The sequence below is a fragment of the Rhinolophus ferrumequinum genome, chromosome 19, assembly GCF_004115265.2.
Source record: "Rhinolophus ferrumequinum isolate MPI-CBG mRhiFer1 chromosome 19, mRhiFer1_v1.p, whole genome shotgun sequence".
NCBI classification, from domain to species: Eukaryota; Metazoa; Chordata; class Mammalia; order Chiroptera; family Rhinolophidae; genus Rhinolophus; species Rhinolophus ferrumequinum.
Window position 1 is genome coordinate 54,435,931 of NC_046302.1, and position 17,870 is coordinate 54,453,800.

General features: G+C 37.2%; 1 protein-coding gene across 1 annotated transcript in view; it reads left to right on the forward strand.

The window, feature by feature from the left end:
• DOK6 (docking protein 6) overlaps positions 1 to 17,870 on the forward strand; it is a 289,477-nt gene that overhangs the window by 217,024 nt on the left and 54,583 nt on the right. The window contains exon 6 of the mRNA XM_033087784.1: positions 6,386 to 6,524. Within this exon, the coding sequence (XP_032943675.1) occupies positions 6,386 to 6,524 (139 nt within the window). The remainder of the gene's footprint in view (positions 1 to 6,385; positions 6,525 to 17,870) is intronic.

Here is a 17,870-nt window from a genome sequence, read left to right on the forward strand (position 1 = left end):
ACACCAGCCTGACAATACTGCTATTTCAAGTGATTCTGGAAGTCAATGGTGGGTTGGGATAAAGAAAGAGAGGATATTGTCTTAGATTCCTAGAGGAATGGAATTTGAAAAAGAGCCTTTTAGGGAAAAGACTAGGATTTTTTAGATTCTTATATAAAAAATGTACTGACAACCTACCACATTCTGGCTGTCTTAGGTGGAGGGCTCCCCAAGACCACCATCAGGCTCAATGACTCTCCAGAAAGACTCACAAGAGTCAGAAAAAGCGGTTGTACTCATGGTTATTGTTTACAATAGTGAAAGGTACAGACTGAAATCAGCAAAGGGAAAAGACAGGGATGCAGACCAGGAGAGGCCAGGTGTGAGCTTTCAGGGCCCCCTCCCAGGGCAGTCACTTGGAGACGTGCTTAATTCTCCCAGCAATGATGTGTGACAACACACATGAAGTGTTGTCAACCAAGAAAGCCACCCCAGGCCTCAGTGTCCGAGGTTTCTATTGATGGTCACTCATACAGGCGTGCGATGTCCGCCGGATGGACCTGAGCTGCGCAACTCCACCCTCCACCAGAGCGAAACAGTCAGTGACCGTCACGGCATATGTTCAAACTGCTACAGCATGGCTCAAGGCCTCAGATCCACAAAAACACTCTCATCCGGCTGAGTATTCCAGAGAGTCAGAGGTTCCCTTCCAGAAGTCAGCCAAGGAACCATCCCCAACACAGGCCTTTCTGGAACGTGTGCAGGGTTTAAACAAACAGGGCCTGCTGCATTACATTTCCCCTGTCACATCCATCACACCACTGACGTAAAAGAACAATCCTGTGACAAAGTCCTGTTGCCCCCCCTTTATAGATGAGGGGTAAATAGATGAAATAGCTCGCTCAGGTCATTCCCCTGTTGTCTTCCTCCGGACCCCGTACTTCTCCCTAGAAGCACTTACGCCATTGTTTGAACAATGCTAAGCTTCCCCATTACTTGAAAAGGCTCAGAGTCAATGAGCCATGTATATTTTCCCCTGCTTTTCACCCCCAGGCTCAAGACAATGCCTGGCTTACAGTACTTGATAAATATGTGATAAGTGGCTATGACGGGCCATGGCATGATGGTTGAAATTTGAGCCCGTTGTCTTTGGAATCCTATATTATTATAATGTCCCTTATATCACAAGGTCTAAAAAACAAAAAAAATCTAGATATAATTGTGTCAGTCCTATTGTCTTAAACTTTCTATGAGTCCCCAAACTACTCCTTAACGCTGAGAGGAACTTTAGAAATTATATTTTTAACACGTGATTTTAGATTTTACAACATATTAATTTTATGCAAATACCTTGTTGACTTTAAAGATAGATAACATGCAATTATTTATAAATTTCAATAAAATTCTAGCTTGAAACCAGGACAAACATATTCTGTCCATATTTTCACTTTTTCTCTGCATAAATGCAATTAAGAATGTGCCTTTTGACAAAATCTTATGATTATATCAATTGATGCAGAAAAAGCATTTGACAAGATACAACATCCATTTACGATTAAAACACTTAATAAAATAGGTATAGAAGGAAAGTACCTTAACATAATAAAGGCCATATATGACAAACCCTCAGCTAATCTCATAATTAACGGTGAAAAACTGAAGCCCTTTGCTCTACGTTCAGGAACACAACAGGGCTGTCCCCTATCACCTCTGCTTTTCAACATAGTGTTGGAAGTCCTCGCCAGAGCAATCAGGCAAGAGAAAGAAATAAAAGACATCCAAATCGGGAATGAAGAAGTTAGATTGTCACTCTTTGCGGATGACATGGTGCTATATATAGAAAACTGTAAAGACTCCACCAAAAAGCTATTAGAAACAATCAACGAATACAGTAAAGTTGTTGGCTACAAAATCAACGTACAAAAGTCCATTGCATTCCTATATACTAACAATGAAATCTCAGAAAAAGAAATACAAATAACAATTCCTTTTGAAATTGCAACAAAAAGAATAAAATACCTAGGAATAAACTTAACCAAGGATGTGAAGGACCTATATGCTGAAAACTAGAAGACATTTTTAAAAGAAATTGAAGAAGACACAAAGAAATGGAAAGACATTCTGTGCTCATGGATTGGAAGAATCAACATAATTAAAATGGCCATGTTACCCAAAGCAATATACAGATTTAATGCAATCCCTATCAAAATCCCAATTACATTTTTTTAAAGAAATAGAACAAAAAAATCATCAGATTTGTTTGGAACCACAAAAGACCCCGAATAGCCAAAGCAATCTTAACAAAAAAGAACAATACTGGAGGTATCACACTCCCTGACTTTAGCTTGTACTACAGGGCTACAATAATCAAAACAGCATGGTATTGGCAGACATACAGACACATAGACCAATGAAATAGAATTGAGAACCCAGAAATAAAACCACATAAATATGGATAGATAATTTGTGACAAAGAAGCAAAAAACATACAATGGAGAAAAGACAGCCTCTTCAATAAATGGTGCTGGGAGAATTGGATAGCCACGTGCAAAAGAATAAAACTGGACTGCTATCTGTCACCATGTACCAAAATTAATTCAAAATGGATCAAAGACTTAAGCATAAGACCTGACACAATAAACTGCATAGAAGAAAACATAGGTACTAAACTTATGGACCTTGGGTTCAAAGAGCATTTTATGAATATGACTCCAAAGGCAATGGAAGTAAAAGCTAAAATAAATGAATGGGCCTATATCAAACTTAAAAGCTTCTGCACAGCAAAAGAAACCATCGACAAAATAAAGAGGCAACCAACTGAATGGGAGAAGATTTTTGCAAACAGTACCTTCGATAAGGGGCTAATATCCAAAATATATAAGGAACTCATGCAACTCAACAACAAAAAAACAAACAACACAATTGAAACATGGGCAGAGGACCTGAAGAGACATTTCTCCAAAGAGGATATACAAATTGCAAATATAAAACATATAAAAAAATACTCAACATCACTAATCATCAGAGAAATGCAAATAAAAACCACAATGAGATGTCACCTCACCCCAGTCAGAATGGCTATCATCAACAAGACAAATAGTAACAAGTGTTGGAGAGGCTGTGGAGAAAAAGAAACTCTCATACACTGTTGGTGGGAATGCAGACTGGTGCAGCTGTTATGTAAGGAAGTGTGAAGGTTCCTCAAAAAATGATGAATAGAATTACATCAGCAATCCCTCTCCTGGGTATGACCCAGCAATCCCTCTCCTGGGTATCTATCCAAAAAATCTGAAAACATTTATCCATAAAGACACGTGCGCTCCAATGTTCATTGCAGCTTTATTTACGGTGACCAAGACATGGAAACAACCAAAATGTCCTTCGATAGATGAATGGATAAAGAAGTTGTGGTATATACACACAATGGAATACTATTTGGCAGTAAGAAAAGATGATATTGGAACATTTGTGACAACATAGATGGATCTTGAGAGTATTATGCTAAGTGAAATAAGTCAGACAGAAAAAGCAGAGAGCCATATGATTTCACTGATATGTGGTATATAAACCAAAAACAACAAAAGAACAAGAGAAACAAATGAGAAACAAAAACTCATAGACACAGACAATAGTTTAGTGGTTACCAGAGGGTAAGGGAGGTGGGGGTTGGGAGATGAGGGTAAGGGGGATCCAATATATGGTGATGGAAGGAGAACTGATTCTGGATGGTGAACACACAATGGGATTTATAGATGATGTAATACAGAATTGTACACCTGAAATCTATGTAATTTTACTAACAATTGTCACCCCAATAAATTAAAAAAAAAAAAAAAGAATGTGCCTTTTAGAAACAAGGGGCTTAGGATATTCAAATGTCCCTAGCACCTCTGTCTGACATGTTCCCAAGTTAAGAAAGGGATTTTCTTATAGGTGTTTTCTTTTTTTGTTTTTGGTTGGGGTTTTTTTGGTCACCTTTCTTTCTTTCTAACCCTCAGTCTCATATGTCAGTCTTAAGCTGTAGCTTCTAATTTGAACTCATTTGGGTCCCGAGTGTCATCTCCCAGTCCCCTTTCTTGAAATAGTGACCTGTGGAAAGAGTTCTTCTCCAGACCAGTGGTTCTCAAACCGTCATGTGCGTAGGAATTGGCTGGAGCCATTGTCAAATGCAGGTTCCAATTCAGTAGCCTGGACAGGCACCCAACAAGTCAGGTGCTGCTGGTCTGTGGACCACACATTGAATACCAAGACAATGGCCATCAAAATGATGTCACCTGTGCCCTAATCGTCTTCTCCAGTGCTGTCTTGCTACCACAACACTGTGTAGACATGTAAGAAAACACATCTCCTTATCTTTTCCTTACCAGCCTCAAGAGAGCATGTTTTAAACAGTAAACAAGAAACTTAAACTGTTGATTCCAACACTGCTGACAAAAGTCATAAAAATAAGCCAGTTTTACCAAAGAATGTTGACGTCATCTTAGCTTTTGGTACCTGGATTGAATTAGAGTACAGTCACCTAAAATGTCTTTGTTGTTTGATGCCTGTGTGTTTTCATTTCTTTTTCTTGATCAAAGAATGAAGTTTACAGTAGCTTTTGTTTCAGAGGTTGGAACAAACCCTTCTGTCCACTTTCAAACTTCCTCACTGAGCAGAGTTAAGTCCCAGGAAGTGGATACGAGTCAGACCTTTGTATCTCAATGACTGGGCATGAAATAACAATTTGTGTCTTCATTATCTCATTTCCGAAGGCTAATAAGCAGGGTTTTTCACATGACAGTGAACAAAACTCCACCTCAAACAAAATGTGCTCACTAGTTATCAGTGGTTTTCCTGCTCCTGCTGCTGGAATTCTTTACTCGTCTGAATCGACAAAGAAAACTCATTTGTTTCACTTTGTGAAAACTCTTCATTTTTCCCCCAGACTTTCCATTTCACGCTGTGTGAATTTTATTAAGATCTCTTTCTCAGAAGCTAAGTGCTGGCTCTATGGGACCCTAAGGGGTGGTAGTCACAGCCTCTGTAATGTCTGAAGCCTCTTGCAACGTTTCTACTGAAAACTCCTTGGAGAATCATTGAGAAGGATCTGAAAATCTTTTGGGTGCTGGAAGATGTAGTTTGGCTTCATGAACATTTTGTGCAAATCTTTTGATGGTAAAACCTGAAAACCAGCAACACAGCAGTCCAGTTTGTACCCGACATCTGAGCAGGTGACATCATCTGCACAGTGAGTGAGTCTTTCTGAAGGCCTCCAACGCATTTGTAAAGCTGGCTTAAAATAATAATGTAAAATATTTTTCACGTTAGAATTAGCCTTTGTTGATAAAACTTACCTATAATTCTATCGCCTAACAAATTGTCAGTGGTTTTATTCCAATACAAAATTATGTTTTAAAAAGATAATTAGAATTAAATAATTGAAAAAGAATTTGTATTCTGACTTTTCCTCTTGAGTTTACATAATAAAAATGTCTAAGGTATTATATAGTCTCAGAAATGACATGGAAATAGCTGCATTATAGACCACCAGAAAAAATATTATAATTAAGCTAACCATTTCTCTAAAATAGATATTGAGATTAGTTCCACACTTTATCAATGATGAAAATAGTAATCCCTAGTATTTTTGAGCACTTAATATGTGCTAAGTTACACTACAAATATTTTACATATCGAGACTTTTAAGTGTCGTAAAGATCTTATGAGATGGGTACCATTGTTTTTCCTGTGTTAGAGATGTGGAAAGGAGATACAGGCAAGTTATTCAACTTGCCCAAAGTCACACTTCTGGTAAGTGGGAGAGCCAAAAGTCAAACCAAATAAAATAGTCTCCTTCATGCCATGTGAATTTCCTAGACTACACCAAAATTCTACTTAAGGATTGCTTGGTTTAAATAAAAGTTTCAGCCTATGTATACAAATTTATGAAGTAAAATTTTGTAATCTTCTCATTGGTTCCTACTGCAATGAGTATATCATTGCAAATTTTTTCTTAAGTTTTTTAAATTTCAAGAGTTATCAAGTCATAAGAAATAGTGCTATGATATTACAAATGTGAAAATCCTGTAAAAAAAGACTTCATTTTTATTCTTTAAATATTGGTAAGACATGCATTGTAATAACCTAAACCACTTTTATTGGTTCCCTTACACTGTTGTGAACACTTCATCTTTAAAAATCCTACTGTGCGTGGATTTTCACCCTAAGTTCCATTCTCATATGCCATTTAAACACGTGTTGGTTGGTTGGTTGGTTGATTGGTTGGATCAAAGATGAATCTGCTTCACTGCCTCCTGTGACAGTCCAGGAAGAGGGTAACACAGGGCGAGGGTATTTTTTACATGGCAAACCGTTATGCACTTGAACACATGAAGACCCATCTCTTTCCCTATCTCTATTCTCACAGAATGTGTGATACAGGAGAAGGACTATTCACTTTTCAAACAAGGGAAGGAGAAATGATCTATCAGAAGGTCCATTCTGCGACACTGGCCATAGCTGAGCAACATGAAAGATTAATGCTAGAAATGGAACAGAAGGCCCGGGTAAGGCTCCCTCCTTCGTAACCGAACAGCTTGGAAATGAATGTCACTGAGGTCTCATGCACATCGTTTATATGTGGGTCCATTCACCTCCGCACCCCAGTGTCCACCCCCACCCCAGCCCCAAGATCTCACCCCAGTTACTAAATCTCATCTCTCTAATACCCTATTCAGCTTATGACAAAAGAAGTAATTTATGGCTGCTAACAGGGAGCTCTGCACTCCATCTGTCTACCTATGACCTGTTACCACAGTTACCCAGAAAGGGGTGGAGTGCATAGAGACTGAAATAAAAAGCATTGCTCTGGGCATATCTCCACAGAGATTTAAATGTTGGCCCAGAAGAACTAGGAAAATTAAGTTAGTACCAGAAAGGATTCCACTTTTCTTCTGGTCTTTACCTTTATCCCAGAGTCTTTGAAATGTCTCGCTCTTTCCGTGTATATTTCAGAGCCAATAACAAAATGTTTGCAGAAGGAGATTACATTGTTTATTGACAGAATGATTTGTCTATGATCCTGTCCTGGAACTATGCTACCTACACTTTCAGGATCAAACTAAGAAATAATTTAGTAAAGAATCTGAAATAGTAAATTTTACAAGTAGCTGGAAAAAAATTATAAGCTTTACTACTAATTACTTTGAAGAGCACACAATGGAATGATTATTGGCGATACTCTTAAGAGGTGAATATTCTCTATTTCTTCAGGATTTACGAAACTGCATTAGATTTTATCTGTGAGAGGACAAGTGAAGCTGTAGAAAATTGGTGGGTCACTCTCAGAAGAACATTTGTAATTCTATTTCAGTTTACAACAAAAGAGTTAGATATCCAGTATCATATTAGTTTTGATTTTTTAAATTCTCAATTACATAACATTTTAAAGAATAGGAAAGGTCTCTTTCAAATATAACAAAGTAGTTTAGCAAATGATGTTAACGTTATTCTTAGTGTATTTTTAATTTTCTCAATACTGCATATATAATTGTGTCTCTCTATCTAGGATGTGGTTTAAAGAGCTTTCTTAATACCTAAGGGTGACAAGTCAAGTCAGGCTCAGACAGGACGTTTAGACTTCCATGGGGATGAGTGAGTAGCTTGAACATTACTAGGATTATTACTATGACTATGGGATTCATTAAAGAAGTATTAATAAGAGGTTGGTATGACTTAGTCTTCTACATTTGGGTTAAATTTAAACCATTGTAACAGTAATCTAGATTAATATAACATTTTTTCCAGTGGCTTAAATCAGATGAAAGACTATAACTACCAAATTTCAAATTATTTCAGAATCTTACACATTCATTAGCAGCCCATATTTGCAATCTGCTGAAGCTCATTTGCAACCACAATTAAAAATTGTGATGTCACTTGCTATTAGTTAACAGTTGTAGTTCTTCTTATAGTTTTTCCAAACAGGCAAAATACTCATCAGTACAGTCATTTAAATTATATTTTCATGAAGGAAATGCCAAGAGATATTGCATACCACCACGCCAAGGAAAGCACTCAGTCTGTCCTGGGTTCCCAATTCCACCACTTACTGGCTGTGTAAACTTGGGCTTGGGTGAGTTATTTACCCTCTACATGTCTCATTTTCCTTTATCTGTAAAGTGGGGACATACTAGTTCTACTTATTTTGTTGTTATGAGGTATCTGTGCATTGATATATATAAAGTGCTGAGAATAGACCTGGCACATAGAAAATACCATGAAAAGATTCATTATTATGATGATGACCCCTCTATAGGAGTGATTTTGAATAATTATAAGATTTGCAATGTTTGTGATGACACTAAATTGTCTTTCCCAAGGGTAGCTAACTAACATCTTTTCATCCCTTTCAAGTATGTCTAACAACTTGTGCCCAAAATTTACAAAACCAAATTTCATTGGATTTGCTCCTGATGCTGTTGTGTGTTATCACATCCTGTGTCACTGAGAAGCAAGTCCGGGGAGGGGAGTTGTCATCTCTAATTAGGCATTAGAGATGGTTGGTCCACTTAGTAAGGTTTCAGGCAGTGTAAAGCTGGAGGACACCACCAGGGACCTGGGTGCTCTGAGATAGAAGGGGGAGCGGGGCAGATGTTGAAATAGCAGCCTCAGTACAGCTCAACAAAGAATCCAAATGTTTCTACAAATCACAAAATCAGAGACTCCATCACGTTTGTACATACATGTAAAAGGAGCGTTCGGTTGAATTTCAAAAAATGATTGCACAGCTATGCTTTTCTCTGAAGGTTAATACTAATAAAATTACTCCAGATCTGGTCCATTTTCAGAGTAAGCTGAACTCTGAATGATGCATTTCAGAGGACATGGCACCACAACTTGAAAGCTGTCCAATTTCCCCAAATTCTACGAACATAGGCAAAGGTTTCCAGGTCGCTAAGACACAAGTTTTTCTTTTTCTTTTAAGAGAATGCTATTACATGCACAAGTCTCTTTTAAAAACAAAGTTCCAACAAGTATGAAATATTCATGAAGCAGTAACTCTTCATTTGCTTATTTAAAATAAAATGAAGGTTTGTGCTATAAACTAGACGAAAGTGTAACTTGGGAGTTGGAAAGGTACCAAAAAACCTATCTAAAATATAAAAATGGTGCATTTCATCTATTATGTATCTAATACAAAATAAGATGACCCTGTTCATTGGCCTTCCAAGTTTTAAAACTGGGCCATTGGAGATTAATATTGATCTGATAGAAAATGTTTATATATTTTTAATGCGATTAAAATGATTTTACAAGATTAAATTACCAGTGAGTTATGTAAGCAATGAATGCTCCAAACATAGTTTCTCAGGAAACTGAAACATTTGCTTGCATCTTTTTAAAGACAGGTGATTCTGGAGTGTTACTAGCTTAATAGATAAACAAACGTGAATAAGAAATAGTTTCAACAACCATTTCTTAACTGTCAGAGAAAGAATCCAATAAAATCTTTTCACATCATATGGTTGTAAAACCTTGTTTTGCCCTTGTTTATTACCTTCCTTCTAGGGGAACATATGAATAAACATATTTTGATATATCACCGTAATCTAAGCTAGGCAATATTTCTATTCTTGCTTGAAGAATCTAATATCTAGAAAAACAGTGTGAATTAAACAGTACATTTGCATTGACAGTACTGGAAAAAAAGAATCGCTAAATTGGTAAGGCCGTAAAAAGTGTATAGTTTGGTTTCCTTCACTGAGAATGATAATGAAAGAATTAATTAATATTTATTAACTCAATTAAGAAGTTTTTAGATCGAGGTTAGCTATTCATTAACCATTCACAGGTTTGGAGAGTGCTTACTCTGTGCTCAGTACTCTGCATGGTGGCATAAGGAATACAAGAGAAGAATAAGAACGTTCCTTCCTTCTAAGTGGCCCAGAATTTTGTGGGATCGAATAGTTAATACAACCCAGAGTAAGATTATTTTATGTTCTTCTACTCCTTAAAACATCAAAACTCTTCTACACCTTGATGTAACTAATTTAATCAGATGGGTCAGAGATCACCATCACCAAATGTTGGTCAGTGATACCAAAAACATCTATTGGGCTTATTCATATAATCATGACAATGGAGCCTGACTGATTTCTTCAATAATCAACTTATTGGAAGGTCCTCAGTCCAACCTCCCTTCCCCTTGATTTCTGCAGTACAAGGAGACAATGGCCCCCTTTTGCTTCAGTTTCTCACTCCTCTATCTACTAAGTGAGGAACGGACAATGATCATAGAAGACAAAGGGAAAGCAATCTTAAGTCGCGTCAACATTTTCTTGACTTACTCGTCCCAATCCAGTCTCGTTTAAAAAGAGAGTCTTGGTTTGGGGAAATGCGTGGGAGAATGGAGCCACGGCAGTGAATTTTAAACTGGTGCTATTTCTGAGACACTCCTGAGATTCATCTATGTGAAGATATTATTAAAGCTAGATATTTAAACAAGCAGCACCTCTAGAACTCGTTTCCATTTCACAGAGATCATTCTTGTTCTTTTGAACAATAATCATTTAAAAACAAATTATCTTATTTCCGTGTACAGTGTAAGATGAAAAGACATTTCTGATGAAGAAGCAGCCCTGTCTTACTCTGCCGTTCTCCTCTTCGGCAAGGAGATGTGGCTACTGCCGCATTGATCTGAGCAGAAGGCAAAGTGGGGCGGGTCACAGGACAAAGAGGCTAGCTTCATGCAAAACTCAAATAGCGACTCAACATGAAGTGAATTTGCTCTTCTGGATTTATATTTGATCATGGAACATACCCAAGTATTGACTACTGTCCACTTATGAAATAATTTGTTGTCTAAATGGTTGCGTGAATGGGGAAATACTATTATATCGCGTGACTTCCAAACGGCACATTTGTTTTCACATTTGAATCTCTCTCCAGTCAAATGTGAGTTGCAGGCCCTTTAATTAGTAGCACTGTTCTTTCATGGGGCCTCATAAAATAATGTTATCTGTCAACTGATGGCGTCTTAGAGTGCATAAAACACCATAATACTTGTTAGAAGGCATGTTGTGAAGACACTAAGTTGTTCTTCCTTACTGTGGCTAAATAATACCTATCAGTTCCTTTCAAGTGTATTTAACATGGGTTTGAGCACCATGTACGTATTTTTAGTTTTTGAAGGAATGAGAAAGCCTTCCAGAACGGGCTCTATCCTAAGCCGTTTGGTTTCCCTTTTAGTGAAAGCATTCTTCATACCCACATTCTACAGGCATCTCTATCAGCTATGAAAATAATAATAATAATGAGTTTTCCCACACTGAAAATGTGAGGAATCTGGAAGCGTGATGCTCTGCCGAGAAGGACACAGAAAAATTTTAACACTTTTGGCAATCTCTTTTCTAAGTATGTTCAGAGAAGTTTAAGAAATTCTAGGAAAAGTTTAAACATGTGATTTGTGATTGTAAATGGTATGTAATATCTAATATGTAGATATTATCTGATAATAAATCCATTGTTCAAAGTTCTATTCATGAACCTATTGCTAACTATTATCAATTACTAATCATAAGACAAGAGGCCTCAATATTATTGACAATGACCAGTTCTCTGCTGGGAAATGCCAAACTGTGAAATTTAATTTTACTGATTGATAGACACTGATTGCAATAAACCAGCACAAGCTCAATTAGAACAAATTACTATAGTCAACAATTAAAGTGGGTCCGTGATGCTAATTACTCGATTCACTTACTATTGTTCCAGTTTCAGAACACTGAAGAAAATTTAGTCTTTAAACCAACACACAAACACAAAGTAAAATGCACATTTCTGCATAAATACACAAATGAGAAGGAAATGTCAAGAAAGCCATGTGTAAGTTTTCTAGTAAATGGTGCTGTAACACAATATAATGGTAAGGAATTTAGTTACATCACATTCTTTTTCCTTAAAATTTGTTGTGGATACTCTAGGTGTCATTTCAGAAAATGTAGATGATAGACAGATAGATAAATAGATAGATGATCGATAGATAATATTTTATATTTAATTGACTTGATTCGAGTTGATAACATATAAGGAAAATGACTGCCTAACAGAAAAGAGTGCAATTTCCATGTTAAAAAATACAATTTTGTTTCTTTTATTTGTATTGCCAGAATCGAGCAATAATAGGGAAACTCTACAAGAATTCTTTTTTTTTCTTTTAAGTAGGGTAGACTTATTTATACGTGGGCATACAATATGTTCATGGCAATAACAAAAATGATTTCCTTAAAGTAAAACAATAGATTTCAAAGGCCAACCAAGATGACTCAGCGGGGTGTCAGGCGGGGTCTCTGGTCCCGCTCCCCACATAAGAATGCAGGACATGGTGAGGCCAAAAAGCAACACCCACGGAGCCATAGATAAGGGAGTCACACCACTATAGTCTCACTGGCAGCTGGGTTGGAGACACAGGAAACAGGAGCCACATGATCCGCAACCCTCATTCCGCCGCTTGCAGACTCAGCCACCATCTTCTTGCTAGCCCCCCATTTGCTGCTAGTGTAGCCACAGCAGTTATATTAGTGGCTAATGGCTCCCTGGTTACAGCTGACGGCCAACTAGCCACAGTTGATGGCCATCCAATCACCATCGACGGCCATTTACTACCTGAGCCAGCACCTTTCCACGTGAGGCTGAGAGCCTGGAAACTGCACTCCTGGCTGTGTCCCCACACTCAGCATACAAATATATAATTATGGCATACACACATATGACCCAAATAATCTGACTGCCTTCTCTTTGAGACAGTGCAGTAAAATAGAAAAAAAGGAAAAAAACAAAACAAAACAAAACAAAACAAAAAAATACATGTAGGCCAGCAGTGGACAAGCTAAAGTCTAATAAATTGATGTATGAATTGCATGGCAATATATATATATATAATTAAGCAATATATTCAAAGACTGTGAGCTTAGTCATGAATTCCTGGGATGTATTTAATAAATGCTCATGCATTAATTGAAGCAGTGCAGCATAGCAGCTAACCACGTCGTCTAGAGAAAGACTCACAGAGCTGTGTGACCTTCTGCAAGTCACCTTCTCTGTGTCGTCGTGAACTCTTCTTAAAGAAGGAGATGAGCAGCAATAATAATATCTACTCCAGAGTGGTAGGATACCTCCTTGTCTTTAGTAAAAGCTCAATTATTATTAGCTAATTCATAAAATGGCTGGTAAAAGAAAAAAAAATTTAGCTTTATTTTTAAACAGGTAAAATTGTATAACCATCGTTAAAAGTTCATCCCAGCTTTCATTACGTGCAGACATTGGAAATCAATTATATAAAGTAGTTATTTACATATTTTAAAATCAAATTATAGCAAAATTTTATTTAAAACACCTTAAAAAGTAATGTTTTAACATGTACTTATGTTTCCTATAATCAAACAATAGTTCTCTGTAAATGCATCTACTTACAGATGGATGGCTAGCTAGATGACAGAGACTATATATATTCTTAAAAGCATTACTGATTACAGATAAGAATGGTGTTCAAGGTATTTGCGAAGATGTTTGTAATAATTTCTGATGTTATTCTAAAGCCTAGCTTTTTTTTCATACTCTATGAAAGTATTTTGGTTAATGCATGGTTTAAAACATGTAATAAATAACATTCGGGTTTTTTTCAAGTCTAGCGAAAATAATATTCCATAAAGTCTAATTTTAAATGACATCTCGCAGCTTCCATTAAGTGATTATATAAGCTACATTTTATTTGTTAGTCTGGTACAGACTCAGCAAGGTATCTTCTAACTTCTTCCCATTCATCGTGAATAAAATGGAAGATTAAATGTGAGGTGTCCCCTACTGAAAATGAAGTCAAATGTGTGAGAAACCAAGTGCCCATAAACCTTCGAACGTCACTGTTTAAATGAATCCAAACAGTGCTGAGCTTGGCTGCCTAAAGGGCTCTAGGGTTCCTATTTCTATACACTTTTTGAGTTTCATGAGCTCCTTTCCAAAAACAAATACAACTAAATGTGCTCGACTGGGAGTGCACTTGTATTCAGCATTTCCATATGAAGTAGCACCACATTTTTTTCTTACCCTGACATACATTTCACACGCCACACATCACGTTAGCCTGTTTCCTAACCCCTTGTATTTTTGTAGTGCTTCCAATGTGCAGTGTATATTCTTACCCAATCCCTCTTGTCTCAGACATACCAGGCAACATGTTGACACATCCACCCAATATGAGGCATTTCTTAACTCCACCCTATAGAAAAAGCTGTGACTGTCCTCTCCCAGCTTCTGTTATGCATGCATGCATGCATGTGAGTGCATGTGCACCAACACGTGGACACATACACACACACACACACACACACACACACACACACGGCTACCAGCATTGCTTACCTGCCTCCCATCTGTGTCCCACCTCTCCCACCTGCCCATACCGACTAACAATTCCTCATGTTCATATTTCTTGGATTTTGAACTTCTGTTCAGTTCTTAGACTTAGATCCAAGTGTATGCCTCTGCCTTCATTGTCATTTCTTTTAGAGCTCTTCTTGGACAGATTCCCACGTCTTGACCACATGTATACTTAGACACATCTGATCTAAGCCACCTGTCGCAGGCTGTAGTAGCCGTAATAATGAGCCATCTTTGCCAAGCACCTTAGAACAAACATTGTGCTTTTCACACTAAAAGCATTATCGTATAAAATATTTATAACATTTAAGGTGGATTGTATTAAGTCCAATGTAGAGATAAGGAAAAAGTGAACCTTAACAAAACAGTGCAAGTACCTTGCCTGAGGTCGAATGCCTGGACAGCTGTGGAGATGATGTCTGATAACAGGTCTGCTGACAGCGCAGCTCCTGGGCTGACAGCTCTAACTTAGCCGCACGTTGTGCTGTCCTGCTTTCAACATAAGCAGGCGGCATTCACCTTCCTGCCTGGCCCAGGGGATTTGACCCAGTTGGTGTCATTTTCATCTTACCTGCTCCCTGAAGAAAAGAGATCCAGTAATTTCCTTTACAGTGAGTTATGGTGAACATGGACTAACACCGGGGACTTTGAGGTGTCACTCACTGCCTGCATCACCATGAGCAAAGGATATCACTGCCCTGAGCCTCATTTTCCTCGTCTGTAAAGTTCAGATGGCATATTTGTTGGCAGATTATGTGGATAGTAAATGAGATAATGTATGACACCACTTTGCACGTTGCCAGGCACATAGAAAATGACTCAGAAAGGCTAATTTATAAATGCTAAATTTTTCCTTTCCTAATTGTGCAGATTTGCATCTCAAGCGTTAGCACAGTTTTTAAATTCTAGGCAATAATTAGGGAGATGCAGAGCAAAGAGAAAATTAATTTGTGAACATCTTTTATATAAACGAATTTTATGTGGGTAAATATAAATTAGCATTAATGTTTATCACAGGGGGAGGCAGAATCTCAAAACAGTAAAGGGAAATCGTAAAAGGCAACAAGGGAGCCTGGAAAATGTTTGTGGTAAAAGCAGGAAGAGGTGCTGGTAAGCAGGACTTCACAAAAATCACACCAGTTGTCAGGCCCTACCTGCTGCTTCTTTGCAGCGCAGGTCCTCTCCAAGTAGGATGCCGTCTTGTCGCATAGTGTAATATCTGGGAAGGAAGCTCATATTTCCCACTACGTACCAGCATCGAAGTCTAAACAGCAGTGGATTCAGAAGTCAAGAAAACTGTTTTCTATTCGAAGTTCTCTAGTTGGGATTTCACCTTGAGCGAAGTCCCGAATTTTTCTAGATTTAGTTTCCCGTCTGTAAGATGAGAACTGCTCGATTCTCTAAGGTTTCCAACCTTGAACTACATGGCCTGTGCACATGGTTAGCTTGCACTTCCTCACATCATGGCAGCCTCAGAGTACACGGTGACTCAGAACAAGTGGAAGGAAGAAGAAACTGCCTTGAAGGTCTTAAAAGACGTGCCCACTACAGACATGGTGTCACAGTCACCAGCCAGCCCAGATTTAACAGCATGGAACCAGAAGCCCTGTTTCTGAATGCGGGTTTTTCAAGAATTTGCAGCCATCTTCGATCTTCCACAAAAATAATGTAACATGTCACACTATTTATGATGCAACTTCATTTGAAAGACATCACACAGACTTTCTCGATGGTCAAAAAGACACAGAAGCGCAGAACAGAAATGCAATTCTATTCTCAGTGCTTCCAGAGGATATATGGCCTTAGGAAAGTCGATTACTATCTCAAAGACTCAGCCTCCTCTCATTTTAAAGAGGAATACTTCACCCCTTTCCTGTCCCCCAAGACTTTTATGAAGATTTAACCAGATAATGTAAATGATTTCTGGGCCAAAGGCCAGGTAAATGACTAAAAGAATATAAAAATATAGAAGATTTGAATTCAGCTGAAAATAAAGAAAAGGCATTTTCTGTACATATGTTGGAAATGCCTAGGAATTTCTACTGGACCAAGTGCAGATGAAACAAAGAGATTTAATGGACAATAACAATGTTATTTCTTGAGAAAGAAGCCCAGACTTTCTAGGAGAATAGAGGAGATTATTAACCCATTTATTTGGAAGAGTGGGGCTAAAAGATGGAGGTGAGGTTGAACCTTGGGAGAACTTTTATAAGTAGAATCTAAAAATATAACTAAAGAATGGGAAAATAAGTTATAGAACCATAAAACTTTCAGAAATCTTTGTGTGTCAAATGAAGTCCATTTTCATGTATAAAATAGTACTACAATATACAAGAGGAAATAGGCAGAAATATGTTAATTAGTAATTTGAAATTAACACTTTCCTTCATATCTGATGAAGTAGATTTTAAAACTAAGTAAATATATAGAGAAGGAAATACAGAGTGAATTTGTGTGTGTGTGTCTGTCTGTGTGTGTGTGTCTGTGTGTGTGTGTGTGTGTGTGTGTAGAGGACCTACGTTGATTTTGCATCTTTTCAAGTACCTATAACACATATAAAGAAATTGCCGTTTATTAGATAAAAATGAAAAATAAACTTCAATGTATAGAAACTACTCAGGCCATGTTTTCTGACCACAATGCTTTATTAATTCAAAATTAATAATATATGCACAAAAAAGCAACATCTCAACAAAATGAACACAAGAAATCTTCTGTATGGAAGAGAAAATTTAGGAAAGAATTCTTTTTATCCTACTTATCAAGCCATTGGAAGTGGACAAAGTCACATTCAGAAGTAAATGTTTTCATTAATAATCAAAAAAGAATTTAAATGCAAATATCCAACTTGAAGAGATAGAAAAGACCAGACGGTAGAAATGAATTAGGACAAAAGCAAAATATATGAGAAAAACTGAAAATTTTAAATTCTTTAAATAAATTTAAAAATCTGAATCTCTCTAAAAGAAAAATTTTAAAATATAGAAAAAAGTATCCAAAGTAAAACCCAAATATAGAAATTAGGTCTATGAAAGGACTTATAAAAATAGGCAAAATTCTTTTTTAAACTCAGAGAACATGATGCTTTTTTTATAAAAATGTAAATGCCAAGTAATTTTAGGAGAACTGATGACTCTTTGGGAAGCAGTGGTCATCATTCTGCTTATATGTACATAAACAATTTCCCCTAGATGAAATACTGACTTAACAATGGGGTTTTTTTTAAGTTTCTCAATGTCCTTTAGTATTGAGACTTGTTGTTTCTAGTATCAAAAGAGCAGAGACAACTTGAAAACCTTTAATGTGAATGTGTTGAAATATTGGGGGCATATTGAGATGGTCTTTTGTATTAGTTAGGGTTTGTTTAAGGAAATAGGGCCGATGGTGGGTAGCTCAATAGAGAGGATTTAATAAGGTAAATTTAGATTCAAGGTGTGGGAAGAGCAGAGACAGCCAGAGATGAGCAAAAGCAGAGA